This window comes from Panulirus ornatus, chromosome 12 (genome assembly GCF_036320965.1).
Source record: "Panulirus ornatus isolate Po-2019 chromosome 12, ASM3632096v1, whole genome shotgun sequence".
NCBI classification, from domain to species: domain Eukaryota; kingdom Metazoa; phylum Arthropoda; class Malacostraca; order Decapoda; family Palinuridae; genus Panulirus; species Panulirus ornatus.
Genome location: NC_092235.1, coordinates 18,231,161 through 18,247,171, shown reverse-complemented (window position 1 = coordinate 18,247,171; position 16,011 = coordinate 18,231,161). Strand labels below are relative to the sequence as shown.

The 16,011-nt window shown below is 41.5% G+C and overlaps 1 protein-coding gene across 5 annotated transcripts in view; it reads right to left on the bottom strand.

The window, feature by feature from the left end:
• Positions 1–16,011, bottom strand: part of LOC139751820 (uncharacterized protein KIAA2013 homolog) — a 206,392-nt gene that overhangs the window by 81,835 nt on the left and 108,546 nt on the right. For all 5 annotated transcript variants that reach the window (XR_011713427.1, XM_071667425.1, XM_071667424.1 and 2 more), the window contains one exon: positions 5,049–5,220. Coding sequence is in view for 4 of the 5 variants with exons in the window: in XM_071667425.1 (XP_071523526.1) it covers positions 5,049–5,220 (172 nt within the window). In the remaining variant the exon portion in view is untranslated. The remainder of the gene's footprint in view (positions 1–5,048; positions 5,221–16,011) is intronic.

The following is a 16,011-nucleotide window of genomic DNA, read 5'->3' as shown; positions in this document are numbered from 1 at the left end:
ACAGTTGTGGGAGTATGTGATACAGTGTAAGAAAGTAAACTCTACACTGATATGGGTAAAACTGAAAGTTGATGGAGAGAGACGGGTGATTATTGGTGCATATGCACCTGGGCATGAGAAGAAAGATCATGAGAGGCAAGTGTTTTGGGAGCAGCTGAATGAGTGTGTTAGTGGTTTTGATGCACAAGACCGGGTTATAGTGATGGGTGATTTGAATGCAAAGGTGAGTAATGTGGCAGTTGAGGGAGTAATTGGTATACATGGGGTGTTCAGTGTTGTAAATGGAAATAGTGAAGAGCTTGTGGATTTGTGTGCTGAGAAAGGACTGGTGATTGGGAATACTTGGTTTAAAAAGCGAGATATACATAAGTATACGTATGTAAGTAGGAGAGATGGCCAGAGAGCGTTATTGGATTACGTGTTAATTGATAGGCTCATAAAAGAGAGACTTTTGGATGCTAATGTGCTGAGAGGTGAAGGTGAAGATTTGTAGGGGTTTTCAGAAAAGAAGAGAGAATGTTGGGGTGAAGAGAGTGGCAAGAGTAAGTGAGCTTGGGAAGGAAACTTGTATGAGGAAGTACCAGGAGAGACTGAGTACAGAATGGAAAAAGGTGAGAACAAAGCAGGTAAGGGGAGTGGAGGAGGAATGGGAGGTATTTAGGGAAGAAGTGATGGCTTGCGCAAAAGATGCTTGTGGCATGAGAAGTGTGGGAGGTGGGTTGATTAGAAAGGGTAGCAAGTGGTGGGATGAAGAAGAAAGATTATTAGTGAAAGAGAAGAGAGGCATTTGGACAATTTTTGCAGGGAAAAAATGCAATTGAGTAGGAGATAAATAAAAGAAAGAGGCAGGAGGTCAAGAGAAAGGTGCAAGAGGTGAAAAAGAGGGCAAATGAGAGTTGGGGTGAGAGAGTATCATTAAATTTTAGGGAGAATAAAAAGGTGTTTTGGAAGGAGGCAAATAAAGGGAACAAATGGGAACTTCAGTGAAGGGGGCTAATGGGGAGATGATAACAAGTAGTGGTGATGTGAGAAGGAGATGGAGTGAGTACTTTGAAGGTTTGTTGAATGTGTTTGATGATAGAGTGGCAGATATAGGGTGTTTTGGTCGAGGTGGTGTGCAAAGTGAGAGGGTTAGGGAAAATGATTTGGCAAACAGAGAAGAGGTAGTAAAAGCTTTGCGGAAGATGAAAGCTGGCAAGGCAGCAGGTTTGGATGGTATTGCAGTGGAATTCATTAAAAAAGGGGGTGACTGTATTGTTGACTGGTTGGTAAGGTTATTTAATGTATGCATGATTCATGGTGAGGTGCCTGAGGATTGGCGGAATGCCTGCATAGTGCCATTGTACAAAGGTAAAGGGGATAAGAGTGAGTGCTCAAATTAAAGAGGTATAAGTCTGATGAGTATTCCTGGTAAATTACATGGGAGGGTATTGATTGAGAGGGTGAAGGCGTGTACAGAGCATCAGATTGGGGAAGAGCAGTGTGGTTTCAGAAGTGGTAGAGGATGTGTGGATCAGGTGTTTGCTTTGAAGAATGTATGTGAGAAATACTTAGAAAAGCAAATGGATTTGTTTGTAGCATTTATGGATCTGGAGAAGGCATATGATAGAGTTGATAGAGATGCTCTTTGGAAGGTATTAAGAATATATGGTGTGGGAGGCAAGTTGTTAGAAGCAGTGAAAAGTTTTTATCGAGGATGTAAGCCATGTGTACGTGTAGGAAGAGAGGAAAGTGATTGGTTCTCAGTGAATGTAGGTTTGTGGCAGGGGTGTGTGATGTCTCCATGGTTGTCTAATTTGTTTATGGATGGGGTTGTTAGGGATGTGAATGCATGAGTTTTGGAAAGAGGGGCAAGTATGCAGTCTGTTGTGGATGAGAGAGCTTGGGAAGTGAGTCAGTTGTTGTTTGCTGATAATACAGCACTGGTGGCTGATTCATGTGAGAAACTGCAGAAGCTGGTGACTGAGTTTGGTAAAGTGTGTGAAAGAAGAAAGTTAAGAGTAAATGTGAATAAGAGCAAGGTTATTCGGTACAGTAGGGTTGAGGGTCAAGTCAATCGGGAGGTTAGTTTGAATGGAGAAAAACTGGAGGAAGTAAAGCGTTTTAGATATCTGGGAGTGGATCTGGCAGTGGATGGAACCATGGAAGCGGAAGTGAATCATAGGGTGGGGGAGGGTGCGAAAATTCTGGGAGCCTTGAAGAATGTTTGGAAGTCAAGAACATTATCTTGGAGAGCAAAAATGGCTATGTTTGAAGGAATAGTGGTTCCAACAATGTTATATGGTTGCGAGGAGTGGGCTATGGATAGAGTTGTGCGCAGGAGGGTGGATGTGCTGGAAATGACATGTTTGAAGACAATATGTGGTGTGAAGTGGTTTGATTGAGTAAGTAATAATAGGGTAAGAGAGATGTGTGGAAATAAAAAGAGTATGGTTGAGAGAGCAGAAGAGGGTGTTTTGAAATGGTTTGGTCACATGGAGAGAATGAGAGAGGAAAGATTGACCAAGAGGATATATGTGTCAGAGGTGGAGGGAACGAGGAGAAGTGGGGGACAATATTGGAGGTGGAAAGATGGAGTGAAAAAGATTTTGAGTGATCAGGGCCTGAACATGCAGGAGGGTGAAAGGCGTGTAAGGAATAGAGTGAATTGGAACGATGTGGTATACCGGGGTCGACGTGCTGTCAATGGATTGAACCAGGGCATGTGAAGCGTCTGGGGTAAACCATGGAAAGTTCTGTGGGGCCTGGATGTGGAAAGGGAGCTGTGGTTTTGGTGCATTATACATGACAGCTAGAGACTGAGTGTGAATGAATGGGGTCTTTGTTGTCTTTTCCTGGCGCTACCTCGCACACATGAGGGGGGAGGGGGTTGTTATTCCATGTGTGGCGAGGTGGCGATGGAAATAAATAAAGGCAGTCAGTATGAATTATGTACATGTGTATATATGTATATGTCTGTGTGTGTATATATATATGTGTACATTGAGATGTATAGGTCTGTATATTTGCGTGTGTGGACGTGTATGTATATACATGTGTATGGGGGTGGGTTGGGCCATTTCTTTCGTCTGTTTCCTTGCGCTACCTCGCTAATGCGGGAGATAGCGACAGAGCAAAATAATAATAATAATAATAATAATAATAATATATAAACAATCAGCAGTTCTCTATACAAAAAACTCAAAACACTGGGTTATAAAATCAGCCAAGTGCATCAAAACACCACATAAATGAGGTGGTGATAGTGAAAGTGGATGGAGAGAGATGGGTGATTATTGGGGCCTATGCACCGATCGTCATGAAAATCATAGCATAAAATCAGTCATTCACGATCACAGACACAGGATGCTTGTCAATCATTTCCCAAAGCCATAAATTCATTCTAAATACATAAGTGTTATGTGTGAAGAAAAAATACGTGAAAAATAAGAAAACTTGATAGTACTTGGTACACCTTTCATCTTACATGATGTAAAAAAAAGAAAATAAATATATATTGCAATGTGACTGTAATATTGTAATATATAAAAGAAAACAGCAGTTCTCTGTACAAAAAACTCAAAACACTGGGTTATAAAATTAGCAAAGTGCATCAAAACGCCACATAAATGAGGTGGTGACAGCACTTGGAGCTATCAAAGCAAATAAGCTTCTATCAAAACTTTGTTATATCTCCCTGGGTTAGCTGAACCCTGTATTACTTGTTTCCTTTTTTCTCTCTCTCACTGAAAACTGAACAAATAGATATTAATGAAATACAAATAGGGGATAGGGGAGAAAGAATACTTCCCACACATTCCCTACGTGTCGAAGAAGGCAACTAAAGGGGACAGGAGAGGGGGGCTAGAAACCCTCCCCTCCTTGTATTTAACTTTCTAAAAGAGGAAACAGAGGAAGGAGTCATGCAGGGAGTGCTCATTCTCCTCGAAGGCTCAGATTGCGGTGTCTAAATGTGTGTGGATGTAACAAAGATGAGAAAAAAGGAGAGATAGGTAGTATGTTTGAGGAAAAGAACCTGGATTTCTGACTCTGAGTGAAACAAAGCTCAAGGGTATAGGGGAAGAGTGGTTTGGGAATGTCTTGGGAGTAAAGTCAGGGGTTGGTGAGAGGGCAAGAGCAAAGGAAGGAGTAGCGCTACTCCTGAAGCAGGAGTTGTGGGAGTATGTGATAGAGTGTAGGAAGGTAAACTCTAGATTGATATGGATAAAACTGAAATTTGATGGAGAGAGATGGGTGATTATTGGGGTCTACGCACCAATCGTCATGAAAATTATAGCATAAAATCAGTCATTCACGATCACAGACAGGATGCTTGTCAATCATTTCCCAAAGCCACAAATTCATTCTAAATACATAAGTGTTATGTGTGATGAAAAAATATGTGAAAAATAAGAAAACTTGATAGTACTTGCTACACCTTTCATCTTACACGATGTAAAAAAAGAAAATAAATATGTATTGCAAACTGATTGTAATTTTGTAATATATAAAAAAAGCAGCAGTTCTCTGTACAAAAAACTCAAAACACTGGGTTATGAAATTAGCCAAGTGCATCAAAACACCACATAAATGAGGTGGTGATAGCACTTGGTGCCCTCCAAGCAAATAAGCTTCTACCAAAACTTTGTTATGTGTCCCTGGGTAAGCTGAACCCTGTGTTACTTGCTTCCTTTTTTTTCCCCTTACATGATGTCCTTTCTTTTCTCTTTACTTGAAAAAATCCATTTTTATGAATGACCTGCTCCTGGGGTTAAGTCTGACGTACTATGTGTGTGTGCCATTTATGAGTGATGCAAGAAAGGACCATCTAAAATCTAGCTTAGGCTGGTTATGACTAAGACAGAAAAATCAAGTAAAATAATCAAATCAACATTCTTTCTACCTGAAAAGTGAAAGGGAAGTGTTAGGCATGTGATGCTTGCAGAAATTTAATACATATATATTCTGAAGCCAGAACTAAGTGCAAGGCTAACAGTGGTTTTGCTACAGCATTAATAGTGCAATAATAAGGAAAACATCAAAACATAAAATAGTTTAAACCTCCTTACCTGTATCTGAGTTTGACATCACCTCCACAATATTCATTAATGACCAGTTTGATGAGAAAGAGATGGAAAATCACAATAAGTGCAATGATGGTTAACCAAAATATAGTTGGCAATCCTCCCCACTTATGGCCATGTTTGTGCATTGCTATGACATGATGCTCATGGGCTGGTGCTGTAAACGAAAGACAAGACATCTAAGGATGAAAATGTAAAGTATTATTTAGAATGCAGCAGCTACAAGATAATGACTCTAAAACATATATAACATATATTGCTAAACTGGTTGGAGGGCAACATATTGCCCAACTGAAGGCTACGTTAGATTGACTTGACAGCATTGAAATGGCATCTTATCAAGGATAATAAAAAAATTCATTATCATAATCTACAGTGCAGGATGTAACATGTTTAGATCACTAGTATGAGTCTGACCAAATCCACCATATGCTGATGGAAAAGTTCCTGCTCCAATAATGCAACATAAGAAAGTATGTAAAAAATGATGGACAGATTTGTGGTTTGATGCCACCTACAAAATGAACTTGTTCTAAATCTGAAACTCATCCCAAAGACTTTTATAGCTTTAAGACTTTCTATCACAAAGAGAAAATAGTTTCTCTTTTTCTCTCTCAGTGAAAACTGAACTAATAAATATTAATGAAATACAAATGAGTGAGGAAAGATTGACAGAGGTTATATGTGTCAGAGGTGGAGGGAACGAGAAGTGGGAGACCAAATTGGAGGTGGAAAGACGGAGTGAAAAAGATTTTCAGTGATCAGGGCCTGAACATGCAGGAGGGTGAAAGGCATGCAAGGAATAGAGTGAATTGGGACGATGTGGTCTACCAGGGTCGACGTGCTGTCAATGTATTGAACCAGGACATGTGAGGCATCTGGGGTAAACCATGGAAAGTTCTGTGGGACCTGGATGTGGAAAGGGAGCTGTGGTTTCGGTGCATTATACATGACAGCTAGAGACTGAGTGTGAACGAATGTGGCTTTTGATGTCTTTTCCTAGCGCTACCTCGTGCACATGCAGGGGGAGGGGGTTGTTATTTCATGTGTGGTGGGGTGGCGATGGGAATGAATAAAGGCAGACTATGAGTTGGGTATATGTGTATATGTCTGGGTGTGTATATATATGTATACGTTGAGATGTATATGTATGTATATGTGCGTGTGTAGACGTGTATGTATATACATGTGTATGTGGGTGGGCTAGGCCATTCTTTCGGCTGTTTCCTTGCGCTACCTCGCTAACGCGGGAGACAGCGACAAAGTATATTTTTTATTTTTTTTATTATACTTTGTCGCTGTCTCCTGCGTTTGCGAGGTAGCGCAAGGAAACAGACAAAAGAAATGGCCCAACCCCCCCCATACACATGTATATACATACGTCCACACACGCAAATATACATACCTACACAGCTTTCCATGGTTTACCCCAGACGCTTCACATGCCCTGATTCAATCCACTGACAGCACGTCAACCCCGGTATACCATTTCGCTCCAATTCACTCTATTCCTTGCCCTCCTTTCACCCTCCTGCATGTTCAGGCCCTGATCACACAAAATCTTTTTCACTCCATCTTTCCACCTCCAATTTGGTCTCCCTCTTCTCCTCGTTCCCTCCACCTCCGACACATATATCCTCTTGGTCAATCTTTCCTCACTCATTCTCTCCATGTGCCCAAACCACTTCAAAACACCCTCTTCTGCTCTCTCAACCACGCTCTTTTTATTTCCACACATCTCTCCTACCCTTACGTTACTCACTCGATCAAACCACCTCACACCACACACTGTCCTCAAACATCTCATTTCCAGCACATCCATCCTCCTGCGCACAACTCTATCCATAGCCCACGCCTCGCAACCATACAACATTGTTGGAACCACTATTCCTTCAAACATACCCATTTTTGCTTTCCGAGATAATGTTCTCGACTTCCACACATTCTTCAAGGCCCCCAGAATTTTCGCCCCCTCCCCCACCCTATGATCCACTTCCGCTTCCATGTTTCCATCCGCTGCCAGATCCACTCCCAGATATCTAAAACACTTCACTTCCTCCAGTTTTTCTCCATTCAAACTCACCTCCCAATTGACTTGACCCTCAACCCTACTGTACCTAATAACCTTGCTCTTATTCACATTTACTCTTAACTTTCTTCTTCCACACACTTTACCAAACTCAGTCACCAGCTTCTGCAGTTTCTCACATGAATCAGCCACCAGCGCTGTATCATCAGCGAACAACAACTGACTCACTTCCCAAGCTCTCTCATCCCCAACAGACTTCATACTTGCCCCTCTTTCCAAAACTCTTGCATTTACCTCCCTAACAACCCCATCCATAAACAAATTAAACAACCATGGAGACATCACACACCCCTGCCGCAAACCTACATTCACTGAGAACCAATCACTTTCCTCTCTTCCTACACGTACACATGCCTTACATCCTCGATAAAAACTTTTCACTGCTTCTAACAACTTTCCTCCCACACCATATATTCTTAATACCTTCCACAGAACATCTCTATCAACTCTATCATATGCCTTCTCCAGATCCATAAATGCTACATACAAATCCATTTGCTTTTCTAAGTATTTCTCACATACATTCTTCAAAGCAAACACCTGATCCACACATCCTCTACCACTTCTGAAACCACACTGCTCTTCCCCAATCTGATGCTCTGTACATGCCTTCACCCTCTCAATCAATACCCTCCCATATAATTTACCAGGAATACTCAACAAACTTATACCTCTGTAATTTGAGCACTCACTCTTATCTCCTTTGCCTTTGTACAATGGCACTATGCACGCATTCCGCCAACCCTCAGGCACCTCACCATGAGTCATACATACATTAAATAACCAACCAGTCAACAATACAGTCACCCCCTTTTTTAATAAATTCCACTGCAATACCATCCAAACCTGCTGCCTTGCCGGCTTTCATCTTCCGCAAAGCTTTCACTACCTCTTCTCTGTTTACCAAATCATTTTCCCTAACCCTCTCACTTTGCACACCACCTCGACCAAAACACCCTATATCTGCCACTCTATCATCAAACACATTCAACAAACCTTCAAAATACTCACTCCATCTCCTTCTCACATCACCACTACTTGTTATCACCTCCCCATTTGCGCCCTTCACTGAAGTTCCCATTTGCTCCCTTGTCTTACGCACTTTATTTACCTCCTTCCAGAACATCTTTTTATTCTCCCTAAAATTTAATGATACTCTCTCACCCCAACTCTCATTTGCCCTTTTTTTCACCTCTTGCACCTTTCTCTTGACCTCCTGTCTCTTTCTTTTATACATCTCCCACTCAATTGCATTTTTTCCCTGCAAAAATCGTCCAAATGCCTCTCTCTTCTCTTTCACTAATACTCTTACTTCTTCATCCCACCACTCACTACCCTTTCTAATCAACCCACCTCCCACTCTTCTCATGCCACAAGCATCTTTTACGCAATCCATCACTGATTCCCTAAATACATCCCATTCCTCCCCCACTCCCTTTACTTCCATTGTTGTCACCTTTTTCCATTCTGTACTCAGTCTCTCCTGGTATTTCCTCACACAGGTCTCCTTCCCAAGCTCACTTACTCTCACCACCCTCTTCACCCCAACATTCACTCTTCTTTTCTGAAAACCCATACAAATCTTCACCTTAGCCTCCACAAGATAATGATCAGACATCCCTCCAGTTGCACCTCTCAGCACATTAACATCCAAAAGTCTCTCTTTCGCATGCCTGTCAATTAACACGTAATCCAATAATGCTCTCTGGCCATCTCTCCTACTTACATAAGTATACTTATGTATATCTCGCTTTTTAAACCAGTTATTCCCAATCATCAGTCCTTTTTCAGCACATAAATCTACAAGCTCTTCACCATTTCCATTTACAACACTGAACACCCCATGTATACCAATTATTCCCTCAACTGCCACATTACTCACCTTTGCATTCAAATCACCCATCAATATAACCCGATCTCGTGCATCAAAACCACTAACACACTCATTCAGCTGCTCCCAAAACACTTGCCTCTCATGATCTTTCTTCTCATGCCCAGGTGCATATGCACCAATAATCACCCGTCTCTCTCCATCAACTTTCAGTTTTACCCATATTAATCGAGAATTTACTTTCTTACATTCTATCACATACTCCCACAACTCCTGTTTCAGGAGTATTGCTACTCCTTCCCTTGCTCTTGTCCTCTCACTAACCCCTGACTTTACTCCCCAGACATTCCCAAACCACTCTTCCCCTTTACCCTTGAGCTTCGTTTCACTCAGAGCCAAAACATCCAGGTTCCTTTCCTCAAACATACTACCTATCTCTCCTTTTTTCACATCTTGGTTACATCCACACACATTTAGGCACCCCACTCTGAGCCTTCGAGGAGGATGAGCACTCCCCGCGTGACTCCTTCTTCTGTTTCCCATTCTAGAAAGTTAATACAAGGAGGGGAGGATTTCTGGCCCCCCCGCTCCCGTCCCCTCTAGTCGCTTTCTACGACACGCGATGAATACGTGGGAAGTATTCTTTCACCCCTATCCCCAGGGATAATATACATATATATATACATTTTATCGAGGATGTAAGGCATGTGTACGTGTAGGAAGAGAGGAAAGTGATTGGTTCTCAGTGAATGTAGGTTTGCGGCAGGGGTGTGTGATGTCTCCATGGTTGTTTAATTTGTTTATGGATGGGGTTGTAAAGGAGGTGAATGCAAGAGTCCTGGAAAGAGGGGCAAGTATGAAGTCTGTTGGGGATGAGAGAGCTTGGGAAGTGAGTCAATTGTTGTTCGCTGATGATACAGCGCTGGTGGCTGATTCATGTGAGAAACTGCAGAAGCTGGTGACTGAGTTTGGTAAAGTGTGTGGAAGAAGAAAGTTGAGAGTAAATGTGAATAAGAGCAAGGTTATTAGGTACAGTAGGGGTGAGGGTCAAGTCAATTGGGAGGTGAGTTTGAATGGAGAAAAACTGGAGGAAGTGAAGTGTTTTAGATATCTGGGAGTGGATCTGTCAGCGGATGGAACCATGGAAGCGGAAGTGGATCATAGGGTGGGGGAGGGGGCGAAAATTTTGGGAGCCTTGAAAAATGTGTGGAAGTCGAGAACATTATCTCGGAAAGCAAAAATGGGTATGTTTGAGGGAATAGTGGTTCCAACAATGCTGTATGGTTGCGAGGCGTGGGCTATGGATAGAGATGTGCGCAGGAGGATGGATGTGCTGGAAATGAGATGTTTGAGGACAATGTGTGGTGTGAGGTGGTTTGATCGAGTAAGTAACGTAAGGGTAAGAGAGATGTGTGGAAATAAAAAGAGCGTGGTCGAGAGAGCAGAAGAGGGTGTTTTGAAATGGTTTGGGCACATGGAGAGAATGAGTGAGGAGAGATTGACGAAGAGGATATATGTGTCGGAGGTGGAGGGAACGAGGAGAAGAGGGAGACCAAATTGGAGGTGGAAAGATGGAGTGAAAAAGATTTTGTGTGATCGGGGCCTGAACATGCAGGAGGGTGAAAGGAGGGCAAGAAATAGAGTGAATTGGAGTCATGTGGTATACAGGGGTTGACGTGCTGTCAGTGGATTGAAGCAAGGCATGTGAAGCGTCTGGGGTAAACCATGGAAAGCTGTGTAGGTATGTATATTTGCGTGTCTGGACGTGTGTATGTACATGTGTATGGGGGGGGGGGGGGTTGGGCCATTTCTTTCGTCTGTTTCCTTGCGCTACCTCGCAAACGCGGGAGACAGCGACAAAGTATAAAAAAAAAAAAAAAAAAAAAAAAAAATATACATATACACATACACACACATACACATACATACGCACATATACACACACACACATACATATATATACATATGAAAAATGTAAGAAACAATTTAGAAAACTGAAACTTCTAGCTTGAAATGAATGAAAAAAATGAATGTCACATAATGGTTCAACCTCTGGCTATGGAAAAAGGAAATGTATAATTTATTTACACAAACGTCAATAGCAGTTCTCATCAATTTAACCACTGTATCAATAAACTTCAATGTCTAAGCTACATTTTTCTCCAATTTCACTATTTTCTTGTCAAAACACCATGTATGAAAACTATCACTCCAGTAACACAACTATAAACATTTACTTCCCCTTTAAAAAAAAGTTCTGGGGAAGTCTGTCTCAGCGACAAAGTATAATAAATAATAAATACAAATAGGGGATAGGGGAGAAAGAATACTTTCCACACATTCCCTGCGTGTTGAAGAAGGCAACTAAAGGGGACAGAAGCGGGGGGGCTAGAAACCCTCCCCTCTTGTATTTAACTTTCTAATAGAGGAAACAGAGGAAGGAGTCATGCGAGGAGTGCTCATTCTCCTCGAAGGCTCAGATTGGTGTGTCTAAATGTGTGTGGATGAGAAAAAGGAGAGATAGGTATAGGGGAAGAGTGGTTTGGGAATGTCTTGGGAGTAAAGTCAGGGGTCAGTGAGAGGGCAAGAGCAAAGGAAGAAGTAGCGCTACTCCCGAAGCAGGAGTTGTGGGAGTATGTGATAGAGTGTAGGAAGGTAAACTCTAGATTGATATGGGTAAAACTGAAAGTAGATGGAGAGAGATGGGTGATTAATGGGGCCTATGCACCTGGGAATGAGAAGAAAGATCATGAGAGGCAAGTGTTTTGGAAGCAGCTGAATGAGTGTGTTAGCAACTTTGATGCATGAGACCAGGTTATAGTGATAGGTGATTTCAATACAAAGGTGAGTAATGTGGCAGTTGAGGGTATAAGTGGTGTACATGGGGTGTTCAGTGTTGTAAATGGAAATAGTGAAGAGCTTGTAGATTTGTGTGCTGAAAAAGGATTGGTGCTTAGGAATACCTGGTTTAAAAAGAGAGATGTAAATAAGCATACGTATGCAAGGAGGAAAGACAGCCAGAGCGTTATTGGACTATGTGTTAATTGATAAGCATGTGAAAGAAAGACTTTTGGATGTTAATGTGCTGAGAGGGGTAACTGGAGGGATGTCTGATCGTTATCTTGTGGAGGCAAAGGTGAAGATTTGTAGAGGTTCTCAGAAAAGAAGAGAGTGGTGAAAGTAAGTGAGCTTGGAAAGGAGACTTTTGTAAGGAAGTACTTAGAGAGACTGAGTGCAGAATGGAAAAAGGTAAGAGCAAATGACGTAAGGGGAGTGGGGGAGGAATGGGATGTATTTAGGGAAGCAGTGATTGCTTGCACAAAAGATGCCTGTAGCATGAGAAAGGTGGGAGGTGGGTATATTAGAAAGGGCAGTGAGTGGTGGGATGAGGTGGATATATTAGAAAGGGTAGTGAGTGGTGGGATGAAGAAGTAAGATTGTTAGTGAAAGAGAAGAGAGAGGCATTTGGATGATTTTGTGGGGAAGTAGTGCAAATGACAGAGAGATGTATAAAAGAAAGAGGCAGGAGGTCAAGAGAAAGGCAAAGACTGGAAAAAGTGGGCAAATGAGAGTTGAGGTGAGAGAGTATCATTAAATTCTAGGGAGCATAAAAATATGTTTTGGAAGGAGGTAAATAATAAAGTGCGTAAGACAAGAGAACAAATGGGAACATTGGTGATGGGGGCAAATAGGGAGGTAATAACAAGTGGTGGTGAAGTGAGTATTTTGAAGGTTTATTGAGTGTGTTTGATTATAGGGTGGCAGATATAGGGTGTTTTGGTCAAGGTGGTGTGCGAAGTGAAAGGGTCAGGGAGAATGGTTTGGTAAACAGAGAAAAGGTAGTGAAAGTTTTGCGGAAGATGAGAGCTGGCAAGGCAGAGGGTTTGGATGGTATTGCTGTGGAATTTATCAAAAAAGGGGGTGACTGTTGTTGACTGGTTGGTGAGGATATTCAACGTATGTATGGTTCATGGTGAGGTGCCTGAGGATTGGCAGAATGGGTGCATAGTGCCACTGTACAAAGGCAAAGGGGATAAAGGTGAGTGTTCAAATTACAGAAGTATAAGTTTGTTGAGTATTCTTGGGAAATCATATGGGAGGCTATTGATTGAGAGGTTAAAGGCATGTACAGAGCATCAGATTAGGGAAGAGCAGTGTGGTTTCAGAAGTGGTAGAGGATGTGTGGATCAGGTGTTTGCTTTGAAGAATGTACATGAGAAATACTTAGAAAAACAAATGGATTTGTATGTAGCATTTATGGATTTGGAGAAGGCATATGATAGGGTGGATACAGATGCTTTGTGGAAGGTTTTAAGAGTATAAGGTGTGGGAGGTATATTGCATGAAGCAGTGAAAACTTTTTATCAAGGATGTAAGGCATGTGTATGAGTAGGAAGAAAGAAAAGTGACTGGTTTCCAGTGAATGTTGATTTGCGGCAGGGGTGCGTGATGTCTCCATGGTTGCTAAATTTGTTTATGGACTGGGTTGTTAAGGAGGTAAATGCAAGAGTTTTGGAGAGAGGGGCAAGTATGCAGTCTGTTGTGGATAAGAGGGTTTGGGAGATGAGTTAGTTGTTGTTCGCTGATGATACAGTGCTGGTGGGTATTTTGGGTGAGAAACTGCAGAAGTTGATGACTGAGTTTGGTAAAGTGTGTGAAGGAAGAAAGCTGAGAGGAAATGTGAATAAGAGCAAGGTTATTAGGTTCAGGAGGGTTGAGGGGGACAAGGTAATTGGGAGGTAAGTTTCAATGGAGAAAAACTGCAGGTGATGACTGAGTTTGGTAAAGTGTGTGAAGGAAGAAAGTTGAGAGGAAATGTGAATAAGAGCAAGGTTATTAGGTTCAGTAGGGTTGAGGGGGACATGGTAATTGGGAGGTAAGTTTCAATGGAGGAAAACTGGAGGAAGTAAAGTGTTTTAGATATCTGGGAGAGGATTTTGCAGCAAATGGAACCATGGAAGTGGAAGTGAGTCACAGAGTGGGGGAGGGGGCCAAGGTTCTGGAAGCGTTGAAGAATGTGTGGAAGGCAAGAATGTTATCTCAGAAAGCAAAAATGGGTATGTTTGAAGGAATAGTGGTTCCAACAATGCTGTATGATTGCCAGGCATGGGCTACAGATAGGGTTGTGCAGAGGAGGGTGGATGTGCTGGAAATGAAATGTTTGAAGAAAATATGTGGTGTGAGGTGGTTTGATCGAGTAAGTAATGAAAGGGTAAGAGAGATGTGTGGTAATGAAAAGAGTGTGGTTGAGAGAGCAGAACAGGGTGTATTGAAACGGTTTGGTCACATGGAGAGAATGAGTGAGGAAAGATTGACAAAGAGGATATATATGTCAGAGGTGGAGTGAAAGAGGAGAAGTGGGAGACTAAACTGGAGGTGGAAGGATGGAGTGAAAAAGATTTCAAGGGATTGGGGCCTGAACATGCAGGAGGGTGAAAGGCGTGCAAGGAATAGAGTGAACTGGAAAGATATGGTATACCAGGGTCGACGTGCTGTCAATGGATTGAACCAGGGCATGTGAAGTGTCTGGGGTAAACCACGGAAAGTTTTGTGGAGCCTGGATGTGGAAAGGGAGCTGTGGTTTCGGTGCATTACACATGACAGCTATTGACTGAATGTGAACGAATGTGGCCTTTGTTGTCTTTTCCTAACACTACCTCATGCTCACGCGGGATGAGGGGGGTGCTGTTTCATGTGTGGCGGAGTGGTGACAGGAAATGTATAGGTACGTATATGTGTGTGTGGGCGTATATGTATATACGTATATGTGGATGGGATGGGCCATTCTTTCGTCTATTTCCTAGCGCTACCTCGCTAAAGTGGGAGACAGTGACAAAGTATAATAAATAAATGTAATAACAAATAAAAGTTAAAGAGATATTGTCTACTGTCCTATCTATCCTCATCCAATCTAATACCAATTTTCAAGGGATGAATCAGGTACATAAGGCTTCTGACCATCACTTATACACATCCTCCACCCAATACCAGAGTGCAAAAATCAAAACATGGATTTTAACTCTCACATAAGTTATTATATTTTATTTTGCACACTAATTTCATTCTTCAAGTTAGACCAACATCTCCCTGCACGCCACCTTCATACACAAAATTTTTCAAATTCACCGAACTCAAAATCATTCACCTTATATCGCATTTGAATCATCCATAGCCCTAACCAGTTCTCTCTGAATCAATCCATCAGTTGCAGCCCTCTTATCATTGCTACTCATGATTGTTATGAGATAAATGAAACATTTCAAAAAATCATAACCATGAAGATACAAAATACTGTTAAGGAGTTTATTCTATAACCTCTAGCCTATATCAGCATAAGAAGGAAATAAATTACATTAGTTACAAAGCAGTTAATAGATACTCGACAAATAAAACAAAATTATCATGATCAAAACAGTTTAATGACACAAGAGTTAATGGTTACTAACTTGCACTGCTGACACTCTCCATAACCTTTGGCTTATATATATTTATAAGAGGATATAAAACATCATCATAAATATCAGAAAATAATAAAACACCTGCATCTTTCCTACAAATAAAAATCCACACTTAAACTTTGTATATATGGACTCTGAATGAAGAATAATGAGCACAGAAACTGTAAAATTAACATACAAAGGCATTTTTGCGACTTATGAATAAATATCAGGCATATAAAAGTATATCTGAGGGTAAATGCATTAAAACTGAATATATCTGTAAGATATAATGCACAATAAGGCAATAAAATTCACCTCAAAACAGAAAATAAGAGGTCAATTTACTGTGTGGTCAGTCACAGACGGTAGCACACATGGAGATGTAGTGGGCTTGCCAAGGATGTTAAGAGTATTTCTGCTTATCACAGTATTGGGAAATGTCATTTATGGGAATAAATGTGTGAGTGGACAAACCCACTTGATGCAGCAAAAGGGTGAAGAAAAAAAAAAGATGTATGAATTCCAAGTCTCTTACTGAAAGGCCCTGGTCTCATGTGACTAAATGTATACGATGAATCATTCACATAA